The sequence below is a fragment of the Thermobia domestica genome, chromosome 3 (assembly GCF_964235325.1).
Source record: "Thermobia domestica chromosome 3, izTheDome1.hap1.1, whole genome shotgun sequence".
Taxonomy (NCBI): Eukaryota; Metazoa; Arthropoda; class Insecta; order Zygentoma; family Lepismatidae; genus Thermobia; species Thermobia domestica.
The window spans coordinates 310054707-310070746 of record NC_137456.1 but is presented as its reverse complement, the minus strand read 5'-3'; the positions used below and the strand labels follow the sequence as shown (position 1 = coordinate 310070746).

Below are 16040 nucleotides of genomic sequence, written 5' to 3'. Positions count from 1 at the left end.
TACTAATCCCAGCCAAAACTTTTAATACGAAAATAAAGGAATATTTTAAGTATTTTTCGTACGTTACATAACTTCAATGGCATAAGAAACATCAAGAAAAAGCATTGAACTGAACTTCAACAGTAGAAACTTACCTCTCGAATATCTGATAGAAGAGTAACCAACGTGTCAGTACATCCGATGTTAACAACAGACAGCTCTTTCATCACATTAAAATTATCACCACCACTCACTACAACTAAGGAAGGCATGTAGCTACTGTCAGCTGGATCGACCAAAATCCGCAGTAAGTGGATCACTATATCTGGTTGCATTTCAAGGCGTATCCAATGCTGCAACACAGTAAGAGATTAACTAAGTAAATATACTGTATAATACATTGCAGTAAGCCAATACTGGCAAAATATACCATTCACAACTTTCTTCTAACAATCGTCAAAACTGTTATAATCGTAAGATATTTAACTTCAAGTTGCGCGAGGATTTTAAAATGTTTTGTAAGAATGGAAGTATAAAATAAACATAAGATACATTTTGTAAAAGGAAACAGGCTTAAAATTACGCAAGGCAAGCATGCGCGAGAATGGAATTACAAGGTTTTTTCTACTAAACATAGCGCCACAGTTTTACAAAGATAAATAGCGAAATCAAATATGAATAACTTTCTCAGTAGTCTCTAAATATACCCGATTTTAAGAAAGGCATACATGAACACATATCGTGACACAAAAAGGCGATAAATGGAGAAGGTGTAGCTTCACAGCATAAATTGCTTATAGCTGATTGTGAAGTAATAGTGCACAAGTACGTGAAGCACACAAGACAGAAAGAACAAAGGATAAAATGGAACAGACTAAATATGAAAGCCCAAAGAACGAGTTCAAGAAAAAGCTTCTACAACAAATAAAATTGGTAGAAGACGTACAGCAATGGTGAAGGTTGAATACTCATACCGTGAAGGAAATCGGTGAAGACTAGGGAAACATCAGGGAAAGAACCATCACAAGGGAAGGAGATTTGGTGGTGGAATGAGAAAGTGGCAATAAAACCTAAGAAAGAGATGAATAAAAGATGGGACGAAACATCTAGCTATAAGGCGGCGCACAATTTAGGGCAGTGTTTTTTAAACTTTCAGATAATGCTCACCCCCTTGCAATGGTTTCTGAAATTTCACATGGTATTAAAAAATACACTAATTAGAATTACGACTGACAAGAAAAAGATAAAAAAAAAATAATGTAATAAGTCACTTATTCTAAAGATACATGATTGTTTCCTAGTGAATGAAATTTCAATGTGGGGTCACTAATGTGAGGAATGAAATTCTTTAATTTTTCCATAATTGCATTGAAATCTGGCATGAGTTTTGTCACCATCAATCTTAGGTCCGATTCCATATTAAGACGATTTCGCTTTAAGGTTTTAATACTGCACAGAGCAGAAAAGATCTGCTCTCATAAGTAAGTCGTACCGAAAGACATCAAATGTTGCAATGACTTTTTGGACAACTCTTCATACAGCGAACACGCAACCAAAAGATATTACGTTCATTTTCTTTGAAAAAGTTTTTCTATGAAGTATCGCAGGATAGTTTCAGTAGCTGTTCATGTTCTGTGTTAGAGACGTTTATACCTTGTATGTCACGGATTTCTACATTAGTTCAATCCAATCATTACCAGGTTGTGAGGCAGGGAAATATTCTCGAAAACTTAAAGCTAATGCTCTCAAGTATCCTAGAAGTGTTTTGTGCACTTCAACAAAAGTGCCCTAACAAAGTAGGAATTTCTCTCACTTGAACTAGTCCTATATAACGGTCGACCGGCTTCAGGGCAGAATTTTAGTAAAGTAGGAAAATATTTATATTTATAAACATAGCTATAATTTCTATTGCTTTATTTTTAGTAACTCAAAAATTACTTCTTGCATAACAGCTGTGAGTTCCATTTTATTACAACACATTTCAATTTATAGGCGTCGCGGACCCCACTTTGAGAACTACTGATCTAGGGAATAAGAAGAGCAAAAGAGTTAGCAATAGCCAAAGCAAAGGCCATAGACGAGACTTAAGCAGAACTGGAAAAGAAATGAGAACATAGACGAATAATGGGAATAGTCAAAGCAAGAGATAAACCATTCAAGGACATCGCATCAATCAAGTATATAAAAGACAACGTGAGTAACGTGCACAAGACCAAAGTTGATCCAGGACAGGTGGAAAGGTTATTTTAAGAAGCTACTAAATGAAAAGAACCAGAGGGAAATATATGCCAGAGGGATGGAATGACAATAGAAAGAGAGGTAGAAGAGTTAAGCAGGATAGAAGTGGAAAACACAATTAGAAAAATGAAAATGAAAACGCAATTAGGAAAAACAGTCGGTGCTTATCAAATCCTCGTGAGGTTTAGAGAAGCCTGGATAATGGAGTAAGAGTTTTAACCATTTGATATCTTAATGTTTCCATTAGTTAACATTCCATGTTTTATGTTGCTATTATATTTCATTGTCTCTTATTGCATTCACCTTCATAATAAAACACTTAACAATAAACAAAGTTCTCCACTGAATATCTTATTTATACAAGCTCCTCGCAGAAACTGATTTTTGTTCTGAAGACATACATAATACTCCCCACCTAATACTCCATGCTAATACTTTATAATACGCAGTTGCTTCGAAGTAGTAATATTGCTAGCGGAGATAACACTCAATCTTTTTAGTTTTCATGTTAGTATTGTTTAACAAACGATGACTTGTCACTGATACTGCATGATTTCGAAATGAAACACACAAAAATTTTCGATACACCTAATAACCCACGGAGTTCGATCACAAACTCATCAACAATTTGCTTGCTTCGTAAAAATCGGTTGGTTAGTAATGTCAGACATGGTAAGAAATAATATACCATTAACTCCCAGACATCTTATGGTCGATCACTTGAACAGGGTTCACATTACAGGAAAATACAAAAGTCTTAGTGTGTAACGTTTCAAAGAAAAACAGGCACAGTTAACAGAGAGACTGCTCATACCGATTTGTTAAATTCCTTAATTTATCATTCTGATTTTATTAAACATTTTAAAAAAATAAATCGTAAACATGCAAACTGTATCAAATTTATTGTTTAATTTTGAAGAAAGAAGAATTAAACTAAGCATTTTATATAATTATACAAACCTTCCCTTGTGTCCCACAACTTTGCCAATAGCTTGCAGTGCCATCAACCAAGCGATGAGCCCAACTTTCTCGTGATGACACGGTCAATGATTTAATACACAGTGACCAATCTTCGATTTGTGCCCCGTCTCCTGTAATAATCAAGTCTTGTTTCCGATATCGACCAGGTTTTCCAGCAAAAACTGCTGCACTACCTACGGAAAGAAAGTGATAAAACAATCAATGACCTTAATACTGTACTTTTAGAAATGGTTTCTTTTATTAACCTGATAAAAGAAACACCATTTTACAAAATGGAAGGGGTGAGGGAGGAATAAGTTCTACGAACAAAAAGTAATTTGCCCAGAATAATCATTTCATGGTTTGTCACACATACGTACACGTACAAATGAACATTATTGATATTGTAAAGCCACTCCGAAAATACATGTTCTTCATTCGAGAACACTTTTATGTATTTTAAAAGCTATCTGACCATGCTTTATTCAATTTTAACACAGATGCCATCTGACACATTTTGTTAATATTAATAATGCTCACGGGGCCGCAGTGGTTCAATAGTACAACGTTCACCTCGGCCGCGTGAGGCTTGATCCCAGCTTTCGTCAAGTCGGCTTTGTGATGGACAAACACTGTCTGAGGAAGTTTTCTCGAGGTTCTCCAGTTTCCTCTCACTTCTGTCATTTACTTTTATCACCCATTTCATCATTACCGTCTCTTGTAGCTTCGGTGCATAATCATGGGAGGTTAAACTTAAAAGTAAATACGAGGGCCGTTCGAAAAGTAAGCTCAGATCGGTTAACAAAGAAATATCAAAGTAAATCAGAAGAATTTATTACATAATCTGAAAACTACTTCTTTGCTCTGTTTTCCAACATAGTTTCCATAAATATTCAAGCATTTATCCTATCTCTGTACTAGCTTAGTAATTCCATCAGCATAAAAATCACCCGCCTGTGCGCCATATAACACAGTCCTGGAAATTTGTGGAAATTCATGGGAAAGCTCCGGGATTGTAAAACGTCTATTTTCATGAACGTTTCCATCAATTTTCTGAACGAGTTTATCAGTGACCACTGATGGCCTGCCACTCCTCTCTTCGTTATGAATGTTTGGTCATCGACTTTTAAATGAACGAACCCATTGAAGAACAAATCTTTCACTCAGCATACTTGGTCCATACACGGCACAAAGTTCCCGATGAACAGTTCCTGCCGAATATTGTTTTGTCGTAAAAAAAAAAAAAAATAAAATAAAATAAAATAAAATAAATAAATAAAAATAAACAAAAAAACAGATAACAGCTCGCACCTCGCACTTGGCGGGGTTTTCTATTGCAGCACACATTTTAAGACGCTACACAAGTGGAACTAGTGATCAGACAACCTACACTCTACCACGGCTGGATTCAGACTCATCTACCGCGCACGTCTGTGCTAAGATGGTAGCGTTACCAGCACTACTTCACGCTCAGTGACCAATCGGTGGTTACTTTCCGAACGCACCTCGTAAATAACACTCACCTATAGTATGCCATGGGAATTCCACAAGGAGTTTTATATTCTTAGTATAATTTTGACAACCAATCTTGTTGGCTTCGACGGCTACTCAGAAATGTATAACTTTCGCTTCACAAACATTTTTTTTTTTTTTTTTTAACATTCGATTAACTTAGTCCTTTTCCTACATAAAACAATAAAATCAACAATAAGTTAATAAAATTTTACTGATTACTACACACATTAACTCTCAACTTAGGGGAACCAACATAAAAGCAATCTACGATGTTACTCTTAACACGCGTTTTATACAATTTGAAATGTTTCACTTCAGTTGCTTTCTTCTTATTTTTCTTTCTCTTCTTCCTTAACCTTGCACAAATCAACTTACGCAAATCTTCTATGTACACATCTGAAAAATTACGTAAATTATACAATTCGAAGTTACAAAGGGTTACTTTTTTGAAGGAAATTGTTTGTAATTAACGAAGGAAAAATCGACAGGAATTTTGATTTATTAATAAACGGCACCCTGTAAACCCGCAGTCCTTTGTGACTTCAAATTGAAGAGCAAGAAGAATAAGAAAATATCAACTGAAGCGAAATCATGTGAAGTGGAACATTTCAAATTGTATGGTACTCACGTTGTGAGAAACATCGTAGATTGCTGTTATATTGGTTTCAGTAAGTTAAGAGTTAGTGTGTGTAGTGTTCATTAAGCTTTTAGTAACTTACGAGGATCATTTCAAAAGTTCTGCACACTGAAACATATTATGGAAGTAAATAATTTATTGTACAAAGTACTTTTACAGACCTTCAATATAATCACCATTCTTGCTTATGACAGCTTCCCAAAGTTTGGAAAATTCTGTATTCCGGATAGGGCATCTTCATTGTTGAGCTGTTTGATCATTCGGGTCATCTCACTGGAAGCTTCGTCAATTGTACCGAAACATTTACCACGGAGTGGTTCCTTCAATTTGGGAAACAAATCAAAGTCTGATGGGCTCAAATCAGGACTATATGGTGGGTGGAGTATTTCCCATCCATACTTGTCGAGTGTTTCCCTCATTTGTAGGGCAGTATACGGTCTTGCATTATCTGTAAAATGAGGACACCAGCTGCAAGCATGTCAGGCCTTCTTTGACGAATTTTCGGACGCAAAACATTTTGTAGAAATATATTGTACTCTGTGCCTGTTATAGACGTCCCCTGTGGCACTCTATTTGTAGCGATCATTCCAATCATATCATACACGAAGATAATCGTGAGTGTAACCTTTGATTGTTGGCGATGGAATTTCTTCGGGCGTGGAGATTCGGAACTTTTCCATTGTGATGATTGAGACTTTAGTTTTGGTTCAAAATCTCGTATCCAAGTTTCATCAATTGCAACAAACTTTCGTAGAAACTGATCTTCTGTTCGGTAACGCCGAAGAAATACTTCTACGATTCTTTTGCGATATGCTTTCTGCTTTTCACGCAAATCACGCGGAACCCATCTGGCAGCGATTTTTCTCATCTTTAACTTTTCAGTAATGATTCTGTAAACTGAAATCACAGACATTCTGGCCTTATATGCAATTTCTTCACATGTTTTTCGTCGACCTTCTCTCAAAATGTCATTCACAATAATCTCAGAGGTGTAGTCTGTTGCAGTTGATGGTCTGCCACTTCTTGGGTTTCTCCGAAGTGCTTACACGACCTTCACGGAAACGAGCTGACCACCGTGATACAGTGCTACGATCCACTACACTATTTCCACAAACCTCTCGCAAAGCATTATATATTTCAGTTGGATTTTTTCCATGTAGAGTTTCGATTTTGATATAGGAACGCTGGTCACTATGTATAATCCGACCTGAGTCGGATTCACCTTCCATTTTAACACAGAATTCTCACAACACAGCCATGCGAACCAGCAAACACAAATACAACCGTCAAGCCCAAACTCTGACTCACAACTGACAAAACAATTGAACTTGATCACACCACTCAAATAGTCGCGCATGCACTGTGTGCAAGACTTTTGAAATAACCCTCGTATTGCTGAGTTTAGTGTTTTGTAGAAAAAGGACTAAGCTGAATAAATCGTAAAAATATATTAGTGATGCCGAAGCTCTTTATTACTGTCTAGAAGTCAAAGGAAATAATTGGCTGTAGAAATTACACTAGGTTTATAAAAATCCTTTTGGAATTAACAGGATACATTATAAGAGTGTTATTACTGATTTTCAATACTTACACGCGCATTCTCAAGTGTATAAGGACATTGTAGATTTATATTACTTGTACTTATATTAAATTCTTCCATCAGCCAAATACTCCCTAAAACAAAATGATTGTAAAAACAGAAGTCTTCATGCAAATTAAGTCCTTTTAACCTGAAGTCTATAAGGCACAAATAGCGTTTATTAAGGAAAGAAAATATTGCGGGAAAAGAATATTTTCAGAACTGACCTGGTTCTGCCACTCGATTGAAAGTGTGTCTATGCACTTTTTTGGTATAAAAGCAGCTTTCACAATAATTAAAGTTGTCACAAACTTTACATTTGAATCTTGGACCCGTAATTGGATACATCTGACACCCGTCACAGGCAATTCCTTGATGGCAGCTTGGAACTAACTCCATTTCTCTTATTACGCCAGTCCAATTACTTTGTTGTGGGAAGTCCACTGTAACATCTTGACCGTTACTACTAATACCTGAAAATAAATAAAACATTATTGCTTTATTTATAATATTGCTATTTACAATATTGCTATATATAATTCAATGCTCAGACTCTGGGAAATAAAAATGAAAGTAACTATGTGACTTAATAACTCTTGAATCAACCGATCTTGATCAAATTTTCAGCACAGATGAGGTTCATGCCTGGGATGGTTTTTATCATTTCACTTTGACGGTGCGACTTAGGGGAAAGCGAGGGGGAAGACATATGTAAAAAAAAAAAAAAAAAAAAAAAATGAAAATAACCGATATTAGTATCAAATCCATAGTTTTCGGGGTCGCTGGTCGCTAAGACGAATAGTGACACTTCCGATGCCGTTTAAATCCAAATTCAGCCCCGCAACTTGGAGGAGGGGTAAGATACATAAAATGATCGAAAATAACCGATATTAGTATCAAACCCATAGTTTTCGGGGTCGCTAAGATGAATAGTGACACTTTCGATGCCGTTTTAATCCAAATTCAGCCCCGCAACTTGATGGACGGGTAAGATACATAGCATGATCGAAAATGAAAGATATTAGTGTCAAATCCATGGTTCTCGGGGTCGGTGAGACGAAGTGACATTTAAATCCAAATTCAGCCCCATTAGTACTCTTAAGGGGAGATGATGACATGTAAACATAATTGAAAATAACAGATATTTGTTTCTAATTCATAGTTTTTGGAGTCTCTAAGTTGATTGATGACAATTTTGTTGTCCTTTATGTCCAAAATGATTCTTCCCGTGCGATAAAGGGACATTCTGCTACTTTCAAATGAAGGAAAAACCTTCTAATAAACATGAGTTACAAACGTCTCCTTTCAGAGTTACAAGCTGTCAAAAACGACGGAAAATAAACTTTAAAACTACATAGATCGGGAACAACGAGATCTACCGCAAGCAGCTCAAGGAATTATACAGGAACTAGTTTGCGCTTTTTCTAAATATCCACGTTTCACAACCCTCTGGTACCAGCGCAACGAATTGTATGGAGGAAGCTGGAGTACGGGGAGATACTTTTAAATATTAATTAAAGATAGGTGGGAATATTCTAATAAATGTCATTCTAAAGTTGTTTCATTTCGTGATTAGTAATCGAAAATTACTAACGTCTCTTTTCCCTTTCATGTAGCGGCCAATATTATTTTCAACATTTATGCAACTACACACAGCATGCCTTATCTTCAAAGCAAAGTGTTTTGATAACAACGTGGGATCAAATTTCGATATTAAAATATGATGTAGTAACATTTTTAAGAACTGTTTACTATCTTGTTTCTGTTTACGAATAAAATTTAGACAAAATACGTCATATCTTAAAGTTCGAAAGTCATTTGTATTCCACAATACTTGTGATTGTAATTGTATAAAAAGAGCGTGAAAATGTACAGATTGGTCGTTAGAAAATACAAATGCATCACTAAAATATAAATCTTCTCGTTCAACTATCAGAGAATTGAGCCCAGGTCTCTCGTTGAAGATAGTTTCTTTATCACGTAGCTACTTGCGGCATCATTTCATCACAAAGCAGTGACCCCCCAACCCAAAAAATAAATAAATAAATAAATAAATAAATAAATAGATTCTGGAAAGGATAGGATGGGAACTTCGATCTCAGTTTGTCTGGCAGCTAACTCTTTTATTCATTTAAAACATTAAGTATATTTAATTTAAAATGTTCACAAATCTGTTGGTTGTCTCTGTAAAATAATTTTCAGAATCCATCTCCCGAATGTGTACAATAATTATGTGGATTATAAGATACTTATTAGATTCAACATTTCTATATTGCCATAGTGATCATTTAATCAATAGAATAATATAAAATATTACTTACTTGTTACAACCCCAATACTTTTATGATTCACTGATCCCCACTTGTATTTAGGAACCATAACAGTAGGTTTCACGCGAACCTTGTCTCCAACTTTAATGGTTGGAGGTCCTGGTATTGACGGCGGAAATCCCAGAAGTTCTACGTGAATAAAGCGTACCCAGTATGTACTTCCTTTATACTGCCAGTCAACCTAAAAGTAATTTAAAAAATATATTTATATTAATGAATAAGCCAGCTGTAAGTAAATAACATTTTAGTTTACTGGCAGCTATTTATCTTCACAGACGTAACACTACATAGTTTACATTTAATTTTTAACAAGACTAAAACGATTATCACAATTACTTAACTGCAAGTTTACTAATTAGATAATTCAATCGTGCATTCAGATTATACTATAATTGGAGTTACAGAGTAGGTGAAAAATTTCTAATTTCCATGAGTACTACCAGGAGTAGGAATTTTATAAGATTTTGGTCATGCGGAGTACCATTCGGAGTAAAATACACATAAATAGATCGACAAACAAACAGTGGGAAACTAATACCTTCTAGGAACAAAGCCTACATGAAAAAAAATCAATAGAATTAGAAATTAGATGTCTGGGCTTTCAGAACCTAGGGTCATGTTAGCCCGTCATGTATGACGGATGACGTCACTCGAAGATCTCACTATCCGAGGAAAGGGAAGGAAGCGGCCTGGGACCAATATATTAGGTACTATCCTGGCATTTGCTTGGTGTGAATGAGGAAAACCCAGGAAAGCCTCATTTAGGATGGCTGGCCTGAAAAAGGTTTTTTTACACTTTTTCGACCCACCGGGAATCGAACTCGGGACTCCTCGCACCAAAGGCGAGAGCGTTAGTGACTACGCCACGCGGGGGCACATCAATGGAATTAGATCTCTTTTCTCAATATAACGAACATCTTAAGTAGCGAGAGCTTGCTTAAAAACAGTAATAAAAAAAGCATCTCTTCAGACCAAAAATTTACCTGTAGATGTATTTGAGAACATTTTAAGCTTCTAAAATTAACATTTACGGTATTTGTCCAATTGAGTCATTGACAATAAAAAAATACTCCATTCTCCCTCAGACATTTTTCTATAAGAACTAATAACCGTAGTGTAAAATATTCTCAAACATGAGAGCCTTTAAAAGTTTAATGTGTTTTGCGTAGATGAAGGATACAAAACATAAAACAAGTACATTTCAGGGCCAGAACACTAACTCAAATTATTTTATATTGATACTTTCTATTTACTTTAACTTAATCCAACGGTTTCGAAAGCAACAAAACTGTGGAAAATTGACGATCAACAGTCCATGGAAATATGAATATTTCTCTTCCAAATCACTTCTACAAGGTATTACAAAAATGTGTGAATAATATTCACAATCACTGTCTCTCTTAGCCTCGGAGCTCAACAGTGACACGTTAAACTCGAATTAAAATCAAGGACTACTGAAAAATCTGAAGATGACAAGTTTATAGAAGAATTTGGAGCCACGAAAAATATAAACATAATTACTCACTAAATACACAACACAAGACTTCGTAAATATAATCAAGAAAATGAAAACAAAAATGTATTCCTACCTGAACATTGAGATCATGGAGACCTTCTCGATCTATTTTGATTACTCTGCCAATATCACCTTCATGTACTTCTTCGTACGTTCTGCAACACCGCACCATCATTCCAGGTGCAATTGTATCTCGAACGTATATCGCATATTCATCATTACTCTGGAAATCTGATCGTCTACTGTAGCCATCAGAAGGTGGTACGTGCTGGAAAAAGAAATAAATAAAAGCACACCGTTAAATTACACACAAAATTCATTTTATATATTTTTCTTGTTCTACAAAACAAAACGAAACGAACTTACAGCACGAACAACGCACAAAATATTGAATACAAATGCTCTGAAAATATTAAATGACACTTTGCTTTCAAGTCTCGGACGCCTCGTGAACGAAGTTTAGAGAGAAAAGAACAAAAGAAAAAATATTCAGAAGTCAGTCACTTTGAAATATATATATATATATATATATATATATATATATATATATATATATATATATATAAAATAGCTGATGATACACGACCAGAATATCTCTTTCTGGCTTTATTTCTCTTCTCTATATTCCGTTGACGAAGCTTACAAGGTTTTAAGTGTAGTTTACGTGGATTTTCTTATGCCTCATAGGATTTATTCGTTTATACACAGGGTGTCTCAAAAGTCTCCTGACATAGGGTAACTGTTATTATCAGAGTTACAACAAAACGTTAAGGGAATACCGTCTCGAAATATGATATTTTCAATCTAAAGTGAAGGAATTTTGTAAAATGGATGAGCCGTTGGGGCTGTACACATTTTATGCGCCCAATGTCAAATGAAAATGCAAAGTTGCCATTTACCGGGAGGTGGATAAAATTTTGTAAGAGTATGGTGAATGGGGGCAAATTTGAAATAAAGGCATGCCATCGACATGTTAGCGTAAAAGACAGTAACGTCATTCCCTTATGTTGTGGGTCCACATAAAAGGTAACGTTGCATTTTCATTTAACACTGAGCACATAAAGCATGTGTAGCCCAAACGGCTCGTCCGATTTCGATTTTTATGAAATGAAATGAAATCTTTGAGTTTTACGTCCCACGGGTATGCCGGTTAGGCTACAGGAGACGGTGATAATGAGAAATGAGTGAAATGGTGGAATGAAGAAAGTGGGAGGAAACGGAAGAATCCCGAGAAAACCCACGAGCACGGTGTTTGTCCACCACAAAGTCCACACGGCGCGAGCTGGGATCGAACCAGGGACCCCAAGCACCGGAGGTGAACGCTCTACCACTGAGCCACCGCGCCCCCCAATTCGATTATATATATATATATATATATATATATATATATATATATATATATATATATATATATATATAAATCCTGCACTTTAGATTGAAAACATCATATTTGGAGCCGGTTTCCCTTCTTACATTTAGTTGTAAATCTGATAACAAGTTAAGAGTTACCCTATGTCAGGGGACTTTTGAGACATCCTGTATATAGCAAAGATATCAGCATAGGCATATAAAAATAAGAATAGAAAACAAGTTGAAATATTGTAAAGGACAATGTCAATTTGTACCTTAGAATAATATGAGCATGCTGAGGTGTAACACATAAGCTGATACTTTTCAACGTACGCCATTCTCATGTGATGTAGTATCAGTGCGAAATCTGTACCCGATCCTTAAAAGGTGGCGACCTAAAACGAAGCTTAATGTGGTAAAACAGTGAAGGTAAACCATCATATCACAGAGACATGAATGTACTTCCGTGTTAAGTGACGAGTAGCGACAGCATCGAATAGAAATCTCCTAGGAAGTTCAATAACAGCTTGAAAATGATCAAAATTTTTGTTCAACGTGAAAATGAAGTTTTAAAAGGCTGAATAATTGATACAACGCCGGAGATTCAAGCAGAATCATAACCTATGTTAAACTGGTTCACAAACAATGACTTCCAGAGAGCATTTCATATATAACAGCAGCGTTAAGAAGAGTTTGGGACGTAGTGGTCCTAAAGAAATCAGTTTAAAGATAGAGGCTGTGAAATTATGTCTAGTGATATTTCCGGGAACTTTTGTTAGTACTTCAAACTTGTATTTATTTTTATAAGAAAACTCAAGAAATTTAACGAAGATTCATTACTAACTGAAGCAAAATATTATTCCCACACATTTTAATATTGTTACTTCCAGTGTCTTAAAGAAACATTTTGGACACCGGATAGACAAAGATGGATTAATTTATGTACGATAAATTAAGAAAATCAAAGTCTCTATATGTGCAAATTCAATGATATAGAAAGAGTTTTAAAAAATGCTCAACTCGATCAAGATTCTAATTTGAGTCTCCAGCTTACTGTGCCCATTTCAAGAGTGACAAATTTCATGATAGTTCAGGAAGCGGACTAATTAGGATAGTTTGACACATCAGCAGGATAAGCCGGAGACGCGGAATCGGACTTCGGTTCAGTCATGCATGTTCTTCACTCTTTGTATATCACAAATGGGTTAAGTTAGACCTTCACTTACTCCGTAGTACATCCATACATTCATTCATAAGAATTATTTCGTTAGAAAGAATAATTTCTACCAATTGGATTTCTCAGCACCTCATTTAGTCTTCTGTAGCCATTTATTAAAATTAAAATACAAATTAATAATTCGCTATTTTATTATTGGTTTTGTCGATTTGTAAGCAATATACCATAATAAGACTAAAACTGACAATATGCGCTTAATGATTTACTACAATTATTTAATTCTATTAAGTTTGAAATGAAACTTACAACTTCATTAGAAAATGGATTAACATCTTCAAAATCTTCAGACACGGAATCGGTGTCAGAGAAACACTCAAAAGAAGACAACGTGTCTGTATCTGATAATACTTGATCCTGATGTTCAAGCAGCCAACCAACGAGCGTTTCTGGGCTAGGTGTTATGTCACTTATTCCTCCTGTAATTAGAAATACAAAAATGTAATTTCATTAATTGTATATTACCAATTAACAGCTTTTCTATACAATATCATATTATATTATAATTGAAAATGTAATATTGCATTTACTATTTGTATATACTACTTGTATGTATTTGTATCCCACACAAGCTGTCAACGCGCATGCCCTTGGTATACTGAGTTCCGATAGGAAAGCCTTGAAATTTCAACGTATTAGTAGTTTGAATTCTACCTTAAACTGTATAAGTCCACGTTTCATACAGAATGGACGCTAAACTCCAATCAACCTGTATATACAACAGTGGCGGTACTGGTTTGATGGCTTGGGCTACCATTAACCTTTATAACACCTGAGGAGGAGGAGGAGGAGGAGGAGGAGGAACAACAACAACAACAACAACAACAACAACAACAACATCATCATCATCATCATCATCATCATCATCATCATCATCATCATCATCATCATCATCATCATCATCATCATCATAATCATCATCATCATCATCATCATCATCATCATCATCATCATCATCATCATCATCATCATCATCATCATCATCATCATCATCATCATCATCATCATCATCATCATCATCATCATCATCATCATCATCATCATCATCATCATCATCATCATCATCATCATCATCATCATCATCATCATCATCATCATCATCATCATCATCATCATCATCATCATCATCATCATCATCATCATCATCATCATCATCATCATCATCATCATCATCATCATCATCATCATCATCATCTCATCATCATCATCATTATTATTATTATTATTATTATTATTATTATTATTATTATTATTATTATTGGAGTTTAGTCTCCACGTTATTATACAGTCTTCAAAATAAGAAAAAAAACTTACATCACGCCTTCCTTTTAACAAGTAGATAAATATGATTTTCTCTTCACTTGCAAGACTTACATTATCTTGCATTGAATAACGGTATCCCTACTGACCAGAGTAAACGGAAGCTGTTCGAGTAAAAAAAAAAAAGAACTTTAAAATAGATGATTCGCAATGAAGGAGCCTCAGTCTGTAAAAGCCTTTGCAACGAAACTCAAATAATGAAACAAGTATTTACAACAGCCATGCCAACTATCGCAAAATACTGTAAAACACAAAATTTTCATTGCGTTGACGCATACTACTACGGAATGAGGCTCAAGATGCCCGAGACAATTCCCAGAGACTTCCCAAAGTGTATTGTTATTATTTGTACAAATTCCCTTTACTCATCGCTCGCGACCAAGAAACCGATTTTCCTAGAGGCGACTCGTGTTACCTGACAGCCCGTTCGTATGCTGTGGGCGGAAGTAGAGTGAGGGGGAATGCGCTGATAACTACGCGATTCTTGTTGCAGTAAAGTAATTAGAGAAGTGATTTCTACTGCGCAGTCATATCAAAGAATTCCTAAGGAAGTGAGACAGACTGCGCGCAAAGACGTAGTGGATTACTGAAAGAAGATACTAAAGTATAAAATTATCAATATAATTTAGTTTATATTACAATAACCACAATAATATAAACACGTGTGTTATAATAACCACAATAATAACCACAATAACCACAAAATACGCCACTGAACCATACTATGTTCCAACAAATCTCCATATATTAGACGCGAAACTTCACTTTTAAAAGCATTTATAACCCTGAAATTTGCGTTAAATACAATTTTATTGTACGCTGGTATGAAGAATGATAGAGCAAACTCGAGCTTGCAATTCAAAATATCATCCTCGTAACTGCAATTCTTTGCATTGCTGTTTTGACTTTAACGCTCGTGATTGTATATTAGAGACCAGGAACGCATTGAAAATCGGAACGAAACTCTAATGTGCACTGGAAAAAGAAAGAAAAAAGCGATAACTCCTGAGCTTTAGAGTCCTACTTTTCACTACAAACGCACAAGAAAGTACTTGAAGTGTATAATTAAGAAGAAAGTATTTAAAACCTTAGTGTGTAAAATTTAGATGGATAGGAATCCAAACGAGAATGCGAATAGGAAATATGGTTTACATGTAATTTGAGACAAGTGGCGAATGGCCGTATCTGATTCATCTTTGTATACATGAAATCTAATATTACGCCGGTAGCATTCTGATTATATACAATTAAACTGATTATCTGATTACATCAGTTCATGCAATTAAATTACCGTAACTCATTAGTAAAATTGAACGCTAATAGCACGAAACAGTGAATAAAATGCAATAATAATCGATTTAATCATGAGCTCCTTCCCTGAA

General features: G+C 35.3%; 1 protein-coding gene across 1 annotated transcript in view; it reads right to left on the bottom strand.

Moving 5' to 3' along the window:
• The window catches only part of LOC145681142 (E3 ubiquitin-protein ligase HERC2-like), a 314525-nt gene that overhangs the window by 116270 nt on the left and 182215 nt on the right, over nucleotides 1–16040 (bottom strand). Inside the window, 6 exon segments of the mRNA XM_081752576.1 lie at nucleotides 135–332; nucleotides 3178–3371; nucleotides 7136–7381; nucleotides 9230–9419; nucleotides 10828–11022; nucleotides 13588–13757. Of these exon segments, the coding sequence (XP_081608702.1) occupies nucleotides 135–332; nucleotides 3178–3371; nucleotides 7136–7381; nucleotides 9230–9419; nucleotides 10828–11022; nucleotides 13588–13757 (1193 nt within the window).